This window comes from Phyllobates terribilis, unplaced genomic scaffold (genome assembly GCF_046119375.1).
Source record: "Phyllobates terribilis strain yellow unplaced genomic scaffold, ASM4611937v1 Scaffold_3__8_contigs__length_932513732, whole genome shotgun sequence".
In the NCBI taxonomy this organism is placed as follows: domain Eukaryota; kingdom Metazoa; phylum Chordata; class Amphibia; order Anura; family Dendrobatidae; genus Phyllobates; species Phyllobates terribilis.
Genome location: NW_027362763.1, coordinates 483,567,387 through 483,581,629, shown reverse-complemented (window position 1 = coordinate 483,581,629; position 14,243 = coordinate 483,567,387). Strand labels below are relative to the sequence as shown.

The window sequence follows — 14,243 nt, the reverse complement described above, 5'->3', positions numbered from 1 at the left end:
GTTATTGGGGTTCAGTAACGTCAGATGATCCCCAGCTGTGTGTCCGGCAAATTCTCCTGCTTTGTCCACATCCACTGTACTACTGATTTAAAACCTCCTCCAAATACACCTCTGGCTCCTCTGTTTTTAGTATATACCCTGGGCTCCAATACCGCTAGTTGCTGCTCAGAAGTGCCGTCTGCACAGTCAACGCTTGCTCCAGTGTTATTGGGGTTCAGTAACATCAGCTGATCCACAGCTGTGTGTCCGGCAAATTCTCCTGTTTTGTCCACATTCACACTACTACAGATTTTAAAGTTGCTCCAATTACGCCTCTGGCTCCACTCTGTTTTTAGTATTTACCCTGGGTTCCAGCACTGCCAGCTGTTTCCCAGCAGTGTCTTTGGCACGGGTACTCCCTCCTGCCCAGCCTGGTTCCAGCACACCAGCTGTTTCCGGGTAGTGTCAACGTCACTTTGCCTCCAATGCGTTGTCCTGTCGTGTTGCGGTCGGGTTAGCCGACTCTATGGTGCCTGCAGTTTAGGTGACTCCTATGTGGTCTGAGGGATCTGGCAATGAAGGCTGGTTCCATAGTGCCAATAGGACAAGCACCCCCTGTAGGACTGTGCGTTCTGGTAACTGCGGCTGGCTCACGGCCTTGAACCTATTTTAACATGGGTACCTTCTGCTACCTATCCGGGCTCCAGTACCGTCAACTGGTTCTCGGCAGTGCCTTTGGATTAGGTGCCTCCTTCTCGGTATCCAAGTTCCACCAACGTCTGCTGGTCCTTGGTAGTGCTTTCTGGCACAGGTACCTCTTGCTTAGTAACCGAGATCCAGTACTGTCAGCTGGTCTTCGGCAGTTCCATTGGCTCTTGTACCTTCTGCTACCCATCCAGGTTCCAGTACCGTCAGCTGGTCCTCGGTAGTTCCATTTGCTCTTGAACCTTCTACCACCCATCCGGGTTCCAGTACCGTCAGCTGGTTCTCGGCAGTGTCTTTGGCACGGGTACTCCCTCCTGCCCAGCCTGGTTCCAGCACGCCAGCTGTTTCCGGGTAGTGTCAACGTCACTTTGCCTCCAATGCGTTGTCCTGTCGTGTTGCGGTCGGGTTAGCCGACTCTATGGTGCCTGCAGTTTAGGTGACTCCTATGTGGTCTGAGGGATCTGGCAATGAAGGCTGGTTCCATAGTGCCAATAGGACAAGCACCCCCTGTAGGACTGTGGGTTTTGGTAACTGCGGCCGGCTCGCGGCCTTCAAACTTTTTTTTACATGGGTACCTTCTGCTACCCATCCGGGTTCCAGTACCATCAGCTGGTCCTCGGTAGTTCCATTGGCTCTTGTACCTTCTGCTACCCATCCGGGTTCCAGTACCGTCAGCTGGTCCTCGGTAGTTCCTCAGCCTTCTTGTACCTTCTGCTACATTTCCAAGTTCAAGCTTTTTGAAATGGTTCTTGGTAATCACTCTGGATCTCCCTGACGATGACCCTGAAGACGACGACCCTGAAGACGAGGACCCTGAAGACCAACCCGAAGAAGACGAGGACCCTGAAGACCACCCCGAAGAAGACGCAGACCCTGAAGACCACCCCGAAGAAGATGAGGACCCCGAAGACGAGGACCCAGAAGACCACCCCGAAGAAGACCAAGAAGATAACCCTGAAGAAGTTGACCAAGAGGACAAAGAAGAGAAGACAAGCACCAAGATACAGAAGAACAAGGGACAGAAAACCAAGAAGCAGAAATACAAGAAGCTGCAGAACAAAAAGCGGAAGAACATTAAGCATAAGACTAAAAATCAGAGCAAAAGATAATATCTAAATTATAAGCATAAGATGACTAAGCAGTGTATGGGGGTGAGTCTGTTCCTCCTCGTGGTGCCCCTGGAAAAGACCTGCTGCTGCAGGCCAAACTGAATGCGGACAAATCCTGTTGTAAATCTTTGGTGACGGGCAGAACGAAAGGTGTAATGTCCAACCTTTTATAGATAGCAACCACAGGAATGCCTGTCACAAAAAAAGAATGATGAAGAAGAAGAATATGAAGAAGATGAAGAAGTAGAATATGAAGAATGTAAAAATAAAAGAATAATACGAAGAAGGTGAAGAAGAATTGGATGAAAAAGATGCTGAGGATGATGAAGGAGAAAGTGTGGGAGATGTAAAAAAGAAGGTGAAGAGCATGGAAGTAGTGAAACATAAATATCTGACAAAATATAAAAATACTTAACATAGTCAATATTTGCGTAACTCAGAACGTCTTAAAAAAATATTAATTCCTGCTATTCCATTTGATTGGGCTAAACCTCTATGCCTTTATTGTCTCCCACACCTCCCCCAATACATTCTACATTATTCTTAGTTGTTTTCCTTCATGTAGAATTAACCTACAAGGAAAGAAAGGGTTTATTTTTATTCCGTTATTTCTGTCCCTTTGACTTGCATTGGTTTCCGGTATCGGAATCGGCAATATCTGATACTTTTTCGGTATCGGTCCGATCCAATATTTCCCGATATCGGAAGGTATCGCTCAACACTACTCATGGCCACTTCTCTCACATGCGATTTTCATACTTAGTCATGTGACAACGAGCTTCTTTTTCTACTTCTTTCAGTTTTTCACTGAACATTGAGAGAATGATGCAGAGCAGCTCGTTGGCACGTGACTAAGTGTGCAAATCGCATATGTGCTGGAGGGGCGCCAAACTGCACTCTTGCCCCGGGTGCCAGAAAGCCTAGATTACCCAAAGTACCCCCACAGAAGCTGATTTGCAGAGTACCCCCACAGAAGCTGATTTGCAGAGTACCCCCACAGAAGCTGATTTGCAGAGTACCCCCACAGAAGCTGATTTGCAGAGTACCCCCACAGAAGCTGATTTGCAGAGTACTCCCACAGAAGCTGATTTGCAGAGTACCCCCACAGAAGCTGATTTGCAGAGTACCCCCACAGAAGCTGATTTGCAGAGTACCCCCACAGAGGCTGTTTTCTGAGTACCCCCCCAGAGGCTGTTTTGCTGTGTACTCCCACAGAGGCTGTTTTACTGAGTACACCCACAGAGGCTGTTTTGCAGAATAAACCCACAGAGGATATTTTGAAGAGTACCCACACAGAGACTGTTTTGTTGATTTCCCCCACAGAAGATGTTTTGCCGAATACCCCCGCAGACGTTGCTTTGCAGAGTACCACCACAGAGGCTATTGTGCTGATTTCCCCCACAGAGGCTGTTTTGCAGAGTACCCCCACAGAGACTGTTTTGCAGAGTACCCCCACAGAGACTGTTCTGCTGTGTACCCTCACAGAGGATGTTTTGCAAAGTATTTCCTTAAAGGCTGTTTAGCAGAGTACCCCTACAGAGGCTGTTTTGCTGAGTACCCCCACAAAGGTTGTGTGACATGCAGAAGTAGTGCTGTTGCAGAGTGTGACATGCAGAAGTAGTGCTGTTGCTTTAAAAGCATTCAGCAACTATTAGAAGTAGCACAAGCACAGGAGACAGGACCTGTTGTGCTCCAGAAGCATCCAGCAACTAGAGGGGTTAACACAGTCACAGGAGAAGGGGAGTGTTTTAGCAGAGCCCCAGGGGGATTGTGGGGAAGTTGTTTACTGTCTGGCCGAAGAGAAAGGTGGCTTATGATCTGTATCTGTCAGAAGGCAAGGGAAAAGAATTCAGGTCAGGAGGGAAGCTAAACAAAGGTCAGTTAGTCTCCTTGAGCTAGCAGTGTGGAGTATTATCAGCCACGAAGATAAGGGCTGGAAGGAAGCCTGTCATAGAGATTATCTCCCTCATCACACCCTATCCCCCCTCCATCTCCATGCAGGATAAAGAATGCTGTGTATTATTGAGTCCTTGTGAAGGAAAAGCCTGTGATTGTGTATGCATTAAAACTGTGCTGTACTGTGCTACCGGATAATAGACTGTGTACTGCTGTGCTGCAAAGGAGACTGTACTGTTATTACTGGAGCCTGTTGCTCAAAGAGACATTTGCATTGCACTGGGTGTCCTCATTAAATGTTACTGTTCTACCTTTTATGAAGACTCTTGTGAGATGTGTCTGGTCAGCAACTGAATCGATCATGTGACTGAGAGAAGCTGCAGCCTATGGTTGCCCTGAGTAATGATTTCCCCAGGATTCCAATGACTTCATGTAACCGGTTTCGCCCCTATCTGAACTTAGGTGGCGTGCGTGTAACAGCTGTTTTGCTGAGTACCCCCACAGAGGCCATTTTGCTGAGTACCCCAACAGAGGCTATTTTGTAGAGTACCCCAACAAAGGCTGTTTTGCAGCGTACCCCACAGAGGTTGTTTTTTAGAGTACCCCCACAGAGGCTATTGTGTGAATTTCCCCCACAGAGGCTGTTTTGCAGAGTACCCCAAGAGAGGCTGTTTGCTGAGTACCCCTATAGAGTTTTGCAGAATAAACCCAGAGAAGCTGTTTTGAAAAGTACCCCAACAGAGACTGTTTTGCAGAGTACCCCCAAAGAGGTCATTTTCCTGAGTACTCCTACTGAGGCTGTTTTGCAGAGTGCCCCCACAGAACTTAACACTGTCCTTCACTCGAGCCATGTCCTATCCCAACTCTAGTCAGAGAACAATGGTGGCGCCACTTGTGATCCGGCGATTATACAGACCAGGTGTCGCATGGTGTGCCGTTCAATCACAATTCATGCCAATACTCGACATGGTTGTGATGGCTGAGGAAGTGCCCACAGCTAAAAACATTGTTGATTGGCTGTACTGCAGCCTTGCAAAAGCTTTATTCAGCATACGAACTTCAAACACTAAAACGGACTGCCGTGAGAAGTCTGTGATTGGATTTCCGCGCGGACTGTCTGGTACGAATCCTGAATTTTACAGTTCGGGCTTGCTCATCTCTAATCCATAAAGTTGTTTCTAACTACTGTATATACTTAAAGATGTTTTTATAATCGTAGTAGGTAGGAGTCCCTACTACAGATTTTACATTTGATCCAAAATGTTTAAGTCCACTTCTGTCACCCAGGACTAAAACAAATAGTTTGCATTAAAAGGTAATTTTAGATTAAGGGTGATTAATAATTAATAGATCTACCTGCAATGAATCCTCAGATTAAGAACTGAGGGGCAGAACAAAATCAAATTGCTCCAAAAAGTTTAAAGGTTAAATCAGTCATTTATAAATAAGCGTAACCTACTGTGCTCAAGAATTTAATTGCTTCCATCTGGACAGAGAAAACACATTTGCCTATAAAGTAATATAATTTGGATTATTATTATTATTACTGACAAAAACATATTAAAGATATTATATTTTTAGTTGTAGATGGCAACAATGAACCAAAATGCACTTGATGAAGCCTTGAATGCTGTATACTTTAAACATAAAGGCATATACTTTGTGGCCAATTTGACATCACGTGAAGTCATAGATGAAATTGAGCACATGGAAATTAGAGACGGTGATGTGTTTATAGTCACTTACCCAAAATCAGGTATGGACATTTGTTGATATTTTTTCCCAATGATGGTGTTAGAAAAGTTTCATTTTATTGGAATAGTTTGTTAAAGATAATCTATTACAAAGTAGATATTCATAGTAAAAAGGTAATAAGAAATGAATATTGTTTACATGTTAAAATATTAATTATATTCTTCTGGCACAATTTGGACATAGTAAATTCTAAGCCTAATATTTAATGAAGGCCATCGAAATAAAACTGAACAGATTGAAAGGGCTCACTGAAAAAGGGATAAATCCATAAAAGTAAACTTTTATTAATTTTGAAATAACCATAACAATACTACTACCTAAAGTAATTCAAATCCTGAGTGTAACTCCAGGAAATGACTGAAATACACATACACAAACAAAAACACCAAACAATGGTCTCTAAGTTCTGTGGCCCACAAAGAAGTACCACAGTTATAACAATTTTTCTCACATCTCTACACGTTTCATCGCCACCACTCTATGCGACTCATCAGGAGACTCATATATACAGACCCAATTTTAATTGGATTAGCGACATAGGAATTTATTAAAAACTAAAGGACCGTATACCCCTAGGAAAAGGGCTCTCGCTGTAATGATAATAGATACAGCAGCTCGCCATATAGACCATGGCCAGCATGTCTGTGCATATTAAATTTTCATAGGTAACCTTCTCAGTTCCACCAGGGGCCCATTTAGAAACTAATTGAATATATATTGATAAGTGATTTACAGCAAATCACAAGTATTTCAATGTATTCAATTGCCCTGAAAAAAAAAGATTACACTGCTGAGGTCTCCTAGGACTGTACTGAACCCCTATCAAGCTCTGTAAAGAAGCACGCCCAACTAAGTTTTTATCCTCTTAATATATTGCAATCATCATGTTATATGTCACTGTGTACTTACAATTGCTCAATTTGACTTTCTACCCAGTTAATTCTTCTGTTTTTCATTAGGTCTGTGACATCACGTGAATAAAAACTGACTAGCTAAATCCTTCTAAGCTCTATGTAGAAACAGGAGGTCAATTTTCTCTGCACAAGTCCTGAATCACTGCAAAAGTCCCTGGCGGAGGGAGGAACAAAGCCCCTGGGTCAGGAGTTGAAGAGGGCAATGAATCATACAGGGACAAGAGACTTCCTCATTCTTCATAAAGCAGAAAAAAGAGAAGAATTAACTGGGCAGAAAGGCAAAATGAGCATTTATAAGTAGACAGTGCTGTATAATATGATGATTGCAATATATTAAGAAGATAAAAACTTTGATGGGAGAGCTTCTTTAAATTAGTACAAGGTCTTCTATTGTACATATCAAAGGTGATACTTATATTAAATATCCTAATCCTAGCTCCACATAGCTCTCATTATTCATTTATTGCATATATCAGGATATATATACATATATCCTGATATATATATATACTGAATGCAAATTGAATAGTAACACCAGTTATGAAATATCTCATATGCCTCTCCCTAGCCTTAAATCAAATTGACTGCATTCATTCATTCTTATAGTGTATTAATTAATTTATTGCACAAATCCCTTGGTATCAGTGCTTTAATAGCAACTTTCAAGTATAATTAATTTAATGCACAGGTCCCTAAGTGTCAGTGCATTATAAAAAAAACTATCAGGATAATCCACTAGTATAACTCAGCTAGTTGTGGCATGCCTTCACAATTCATCTGCCACATTGCCGCAGGTGCTGTAACCTTATGCATAGCTGATCCCTGCTCTCAGCATTATATAGCATCCCAAGTGCACGTCTAATACATAACCCTGTCCTATAGTGTAGGCAAAGGATGACCATGGAACACAGAAGGTGCATCCCACGTGCACATTATAGTAGTATACAGGTGCATCTCACTAAATTAGAATATCATCCAAAAGCTAATTTATTTCAGTTATTCAATACAAAAAGTGAAACTCATATATTATATAGTCATTACAAACAGAGTGATCTATTTCAAGTGTTTATTTCTGTTAATGTTGACGATTGGCACTACTGAGGTGTTATGGAAGCCCATATTGCTTTGATAGCAGCCTTCAGCTCGTCTGCATTGTTGGGTCTGGTGTCTCTCATCTTTTCTTGACAATACCCCATAGATTCTCTATGAGGTTATGGTCAGGCGAGTTTGCTGGCCAATCAAGCACAGTGATACTCTTGTTTTTAAACCAGGTATTGGTACTTTTGGCAGTGTGGACAGGAGCCAAGTCCTGCTGGAGAATAAAATTTCCATCTCCAAAAAGCTTGTCGGCAGAGGGAAGCATGAAGTGCTCTAAAATTTCCTGGTAGACAGCTGTGCTTACATTCATTTTGATAAAACACAGTGGACCTACACAAGACCTCAAGCAGCTTGGATTGTGTGCCTCTCTAGTCTTCCTCCAGACTCTGGGAACTTGATTTTCAAATGAAAATTGGAACTCTGGGACCTTGTGGAGTGTGTCAATGACTGCCTTCTGGACATCTGTCAAGTAAGAAGTCTTCCCATTGATTGTGGAGCCTACTGAAACAGACTAAGGGACCTTTTTAAATGCTTAGGAAGCCTTTGCAGGTCTTTTTTGTTAATTATTTTAATTTACTGACTTTTGTGTTTTCATTGGCTGTAAGCCATAATCATCAACATTAACAGAAATAAACACTTGAAATAGATCACTCTGTTTGTAATGACTCTATATAATATCTGAGTTTCACTGTTTGCATTGAAGAACTGAAATAAATTACATTTTTGATGAAATTCTAATTCTGTGAGATGCACCTGTATATTCATAGTAGAAAGCTGAAAAGAAATTAATACATTTTGCATGTTAAATGTTAATTAATGCATGCTATTCTGCAGGTACAATTTGGACACAGCAAATTCTAAGCCTAATATTTAATGAAGGCCATCGAAACACAACAGAACAGATTGAAAACATTGAAAGAGTGCCGTGGATTGAGTATAACTTTTACAACTCTGACTTCAACAGCCGTCCATCTCCTCGTCTCTTCACATCTCATCTGCCTTATTATCTAATGCCTAAAGATCTGAGGTTTAAGATGGGAAAAGTAAATCACATAAGTATTCTCTTCCAATATTTATCATATTAATTCTTTAAAAGATGATTTTACAATATTGGTGCTTTGATAAGTTTTAGGGTAAAAAAATAAAATAATATTAAAAATATTTCCTAGAATTTCTATTTATTTTATGGACACTTGCTCACTAGCAACAGTTTTTCCTAAATTTTGGCAGCCGTTGAACTCGCTGCATATCCTATAACTGTATAGCAGACCTTCTCCTTTATAATGGGAACATGTCGTTACTATGGCCCTGTTCTATGTGTCATTAAATTGTTAGTGGGGTTTTTCCTAAATTTTGGCAGCCGTTGTTGCACTCACTGCATACTCTATAACTGGATAGCAGACCCTCTCCTTTCTAATGGGAACATGTCGTTACTGTGGCCCAGCTCTATGTGTCTTTAAATTATTAGTGGGGTTTTTCCCAAATTTTGGCAGCTCTTGCAGTCACTGCATGGGCATTGCCACTATAGGAGACCCGCTAATTCATAATGGGAACATTTTTTTTACTGAGACCCTCCTCTATGTCTGTTGGGTATTGGGCTATTGGGTTGCGTCCTAATTTTTGGCAGCCCTTGCAGTCACTGCATACGCAATAATAGTATAGGAGACCCATTCTTTAATAATGGGAACAACAAAGCATAGCCTATTCCTGGCCATTTAAGAATAGTAAGGCTGTAAAATTAGTGTTTGTGACTTTCACAATCCCTCCTTCATAAATGAAACAGGATGTGTCTGATGATGTTTCACACACCACATGGCAGATAAGGTTGTAAAATGTTAAAATGAAATTTACTGGTGAATGTATTTTTCATCGTTGAAAGCAATGCAAAAACACATCAAAAACGCGATGTGTGAATATAGCCCAAAGAGTGGAGGAGTATTTTTGTTTTTGGTTATTTATTTTGCCTTATATACAAGTCATTACCCTAGAAAGGATGTTCCTTTACATATTTCCCAGGAAATTCCATTTTGGTTTCATTTTTGTATGTTTTATTTTGAGTCTGTGAAAGTGGCGTAATACTCTGACAACATTGTTGACAGCAGTAACCTCGAAGTCAGAAATGCTTCCAGGGGTCTTCCCCATGCTGTTCCCATGCAATTTGAGCACTGTTCCCATTGATTTGGGCAATTTTTAGGCCCTCTGCAGACCGGCGGGGGAGCTGCCTGAAAAATGCTCGCGTTTCCCATAGACTTACATTGAGCTCGTTACTCAGACCATGCACTCGAGCATTCCAATTTGCTCGACCCGAGCAACGAGTACCCGAGCATTTTACTGCTCGTTCATCACTACTAATCACAGATTTTCAATGATATTCAGATCAGGGGACTGTGAGGGCCATTGTAAAACCTTCAGCTTGTGCTTTTTGAGGTAGTCTGTTGTGGATTTTGACGTGTGTTTAGGATCATTATCCATTTGTGGAAGCCATCCTCATTTCAACTTCAGCTATTTTACAGATGCGTTATGTTTTCATCAAAAATTTGTTAAAATTTCATTGAATCCATTCTTCCCTTTAACCGTGAAATTTTCCCCGTGCCATTGACTGTAACACAACCCCAAAGCATGGTTCATTCACCACCATGCTTAATGGTTGGTGACATGTTCTATTCCTGAAATTCTGTGCCTTTTTTTCTTCACACATACCTTTGATCATTGTGGTCAAAGAGTTTTATTTTAACCTCATCGGTTCTCATGACTTGTTTCTAAAATGATTCAGGCTTGTTTGAATGTTCTTTTGCATACGTCTGAAGCTGAATTTTATGATGAGTATGCAGGAGAGGTTTTCTTCTGATGACTCTTCCATGAAGGCCATATTTGAAGGTATCTCTGAACAGTAGAACAATTTACCACAATTTCAGAGTCTGTTAAATCTTACTGAAGGTCTCTTGCAGTCATGCAGGGGTTCTGATTTGCCTCTCTAGCAATCCTACAAGCATTGAAATTCTCACTGAAATTGTTGCTTGATCTTCCAGACCTTATCTTGACTTCCACTGTTCATGTTAACTCCCGTTTCTTCCATTTCGAATTGAGGAAAAGGCAACTCTTACTTCCATTTCGAATTGAGGAAAGGGCAACTTAAAAACACTTTGCTATCTTATTTTACCTTTTCCTGCTTTGCGTGCCTCCACCATTTTAATTTTCAGAGTGCTAGGCAACTGCTTAGAAGAACGCATGGCTGCTGTTTTTTGGCACAAGGTTAGAAAAGGCTATGTTTTTATAAAGCTGAGAAATTTGCATCACCTGGCCTTTCCTAACGATGATAGTGAACAAGCCATAACCCTAACAGGTTAATTAAGGTCTGAAACCTTGGTCAAAATTATCTGAGCACAAAGATGTGTAAGGTTGCCCAAACTTTTGCACTGGTCTATTTTCCTTTTTGTAATTTTTAAAATGTAAAAAATAACATAAATATATATATTGGCCTAAAAACAAAGTAAATGTGTCATCTATACCTTTAGGTCTTTTAGAGATGATTTCAACTTCAACTTGTTCAACTGTTCACAATAACAGTAATTTTGACCAGGTGTGCCCAAACTTTTACATGCCACTGTATGTACATATGTGTGTGTATCATGCACTGTGTGTATACGTGTGTGTGACATGCTGTGTGTGTATGTAGCATCCATATTTATAAATATTGGCAGAATAAACAAGAGTTCATAGGTGTAAACATGTTGGAAATCACCCAACGAATCAGCAAAATAATGTTCATTAATTGAGTGATTGGATTGTTTGTGACGGAACACAAATCATTATTTTCCTGCGGCACATCTACAGGTGTAAACTGCAGATGTGCTGCTGATAACATGATACTGTAAAGCACCAGATTGATCTACTGGTGATTGTTCTGTGCCTGTCACTTTTCCTCAGCCTGTGTAAAGAGTCCAATAAACAAGTGCCAAACAACTTGTAAATTGTCGATTGTTTTCTTTTCACGGCCTGAATTCAGGTCATGAAAATGCAACCTAAATGTTTCTGTGAAGGTGCAATATGTTAGCATTTGGGGCCCCACTTTAAACTTTTTGCCCAAGGCCCCATTTTGTCTAAAACTGGCCCTGATTACACTTTAAAGGCTGACTCCTGAACAGAAGCACAGATCCTTTAGGCTGTGTGCCCACCATACCTTTTTTAAGCATTAACGCAGCAGCAAAAACGCTGCAGAAACGCTTAAAAAACGCATAGTAGAAGGCCTGCCATGTTCTCCAATGATAATCCGCATGTGCTGTGCACATGCTGCGGAAATTTCCGCTGCGGATTATCATTGCGGAAAAAAACGCAGCACTACCAATTATTTTGCGGAAGTGCTGCGTTTTCGCCGCCATTGACTTGGATTAGATCGCATGGATTACGCATCACTGTATATGTAGATGCGCATTCCATGCGTTCTAATGTGCGGATGGTACCCAGGTCTAGAGAAGAGGAGACTCTCCTCCAGACCTGGGTACCATAGAAAACTGTAAAAAAAAAAAAGAATAAAATAAAAAATAAATATATACTTACCTTCTGACAGCCCCCGCTTTCCTTCTCTTCACTTGCCGGCAGCTCGCGATGTACTGAAGGACCTGCGCTGACGTCATAGTCATGTGACGGGTCACGCGACGTTGACGTCGGCAGGTCCTTCAGTGTAACGCGATCTGCCGGCAGCCGGGACGGTGAAGCAAGGCAGAGCGGGCCATCAGAAGGTAAGTATAGATTTATTTTTTTATCTTTTGACATTCTCTCCGGTCACACTATATAAATCCATGCTGTTTGCATGGATTTAAATAGTGTGACCAAGTTGTCAAGCACTTTCCAAGTGATGCTAAAATTGCTTGGAAAGCGCTTGTCAACCCGCATGCGGAAATGCAAGTGAAGAACGCTTCACATCCGCATGTCCCTGGTAGGAAAACGCATGTACAATCTGCATGCGTTTTTTTCTGCCAGGGAGAGCAGAAACGCTCAGGAAAAAATCCTGAGAATTTCTGCATCGTGGGCACATAGCCTTACAGTGAATGAGCTCTTTTTTCACCATTTGTAGCCTTCATAGAATGGATCTATTTTTAACAGGAGTTCCATTTTTCTGTTCCTGAATCAGAACAAAAAAAATAGAACATCTAATGCTGATGTGAAGATAAATAACTCTTCTATGTATGTGTAAGGGTGTGCGTGGCACCCCAAGGGTCTGGTTGCCACAGTGGTATTGCTTCCCTCAAAAGAGGTAATGCCATGTCTGGAGGCAAACAGGGGTTTTCTGGTCAGGAACACAATACATGCAACACTTCCTGGCTTCAGACTAGCAAGGGGAGGACCCTCCCCTTGGCAACTGGATCTGGAGGCAGGATAAGTTTATCTTAGTGCAGGAGTCGAGATTAGGACACTGAAGGGAGAGGAGCTAAGGACTGGAGCTGGAGATAGCTCGTCCTAGCTGGAGCTACACAGGAACCTGACACCGGAGTCCGAGGCTGTGGGACCCTTCAGGCCCAGCAGCAGATACAGTAGGACAGGAGATTGCAGGTCTCCTGGCCCCCATCAGACGCCCGGAGGCTCAGCAGCACCGAGGGACCAGTACCGCCAAGGAGGAGCGAGGCATCCACAAGGCCCTAGCTGCCAGCCATACGGGTGAGCACAGCACGTTACACTCAGGGACGAGGGCTACATCACAGCTACAAGCAGAATAGCCTAAGAGAATAGTGAGCACGGCAGGTCTACAACTCCACCTGACCAGGAGGACTCTATGCTTGCTCCCAGACTGACCGGACTCTTATCTCTAGCCAGTACTCCAGTCCAGGCCTGTCTAATTGCCACCAGTAAAGACCCTGGGACTGCACTATACGGACTCTGTGGTTATTTCTGCACTGCGACACCCTGCACAACCACCATCATCCACACACATTGCCCTGAAGCTACACTCTTCCTGTGGGGAGTTATACCACCCTTGCTACCAACCCATCAGCTTCAGAGGACTGTTCTGCAGCGGCGGCCTCATTAGCCGCACTTCACAGGTGGCATAGTCAGACATTATAAACCTATATACATCTACTCCCCTTGGATTGACCACCTGGGTCACGGACCGGGTCACCGCCACGGTGACTACAACCCCCAGCATCTACCGGCCCGGCTCCGGGTACCCCACGGCCCAGGGGGAGCATCAACTCTGGCGTAGTCGGCAGGATTTCGTGCCCATTACCACCGGGTACTGTGCGCCTTCACGAACTTTGTAGCATACCGTGGTGAAGTTTTCCCACCAATTACCGCTGTTTCCCGCCATTGGCCGCCATTTACGGATCGTCACGCGGGAAGAAGAGGGGCGTAACCACTGGAAGCGCGAGAAGCCCAAGACCCGCCTCACGCACTGACGCAGCGCCAGGTCCTGGAAGGAGCCCCAGCGAGCTCTGACATCAGAAGCAAGTGACGCCAGGTCCTCAAAGGAGACCATCACCTGTGGAACTGCGGCCTACGGAAGCAAAGTGAAAGAAGGTAGGCCACGGTTCACTAGGGGGGAGGAAGACACCCAATATGGAGGGAACTTCAGGCGCGGCCGCTGCCGCGGTAATGCCATTCTCCATGCCATATATACCGGGGGCGGCGTGCTTGCCCCAGTACTCAGGAGAGTCACACACCCTGAGTGACTTTAAAGAAAGACTGAGCAGCTTATTTAAACTGTATCCCCTGTCCGAGGAGCAGAAAGTGAGCATCCTTATAGGCCAGTTGATTGGTGCAGCCCAGAGAGAAGTGAAGTCCTGGTCAGCCA

The 14,243-nt window shown here is 43.1% G+C and overlaps 1 protein-coding gene across 1 annotated transcript in view; it reads left to right on the top strand.

Annotated features, from left to right (window-relative positions):
- Positions 1–14,243, top strand: part of LOC141259639 (amine sulfotransferase-like) — a 278,373-nt gene that overhangs the window by 205,408 nt on the left and 58,722 nt on the right. The window contains exons 2-3 of the mRNA XM_073675902.1: positions 5,271–5,445; positions 8,291–8,499. Coding sequence (XP_073532003.1) covers positions 5,277–5,445; positions 8,291–8,499 — 378 coding nt within the window. The 5' untranslated portion in view covers positions 5,271–5,276. The remainder of the gene's footprint in view (positions 1–5,270; positions 5,446–8,290; positions 8,500–14,243) is intronic.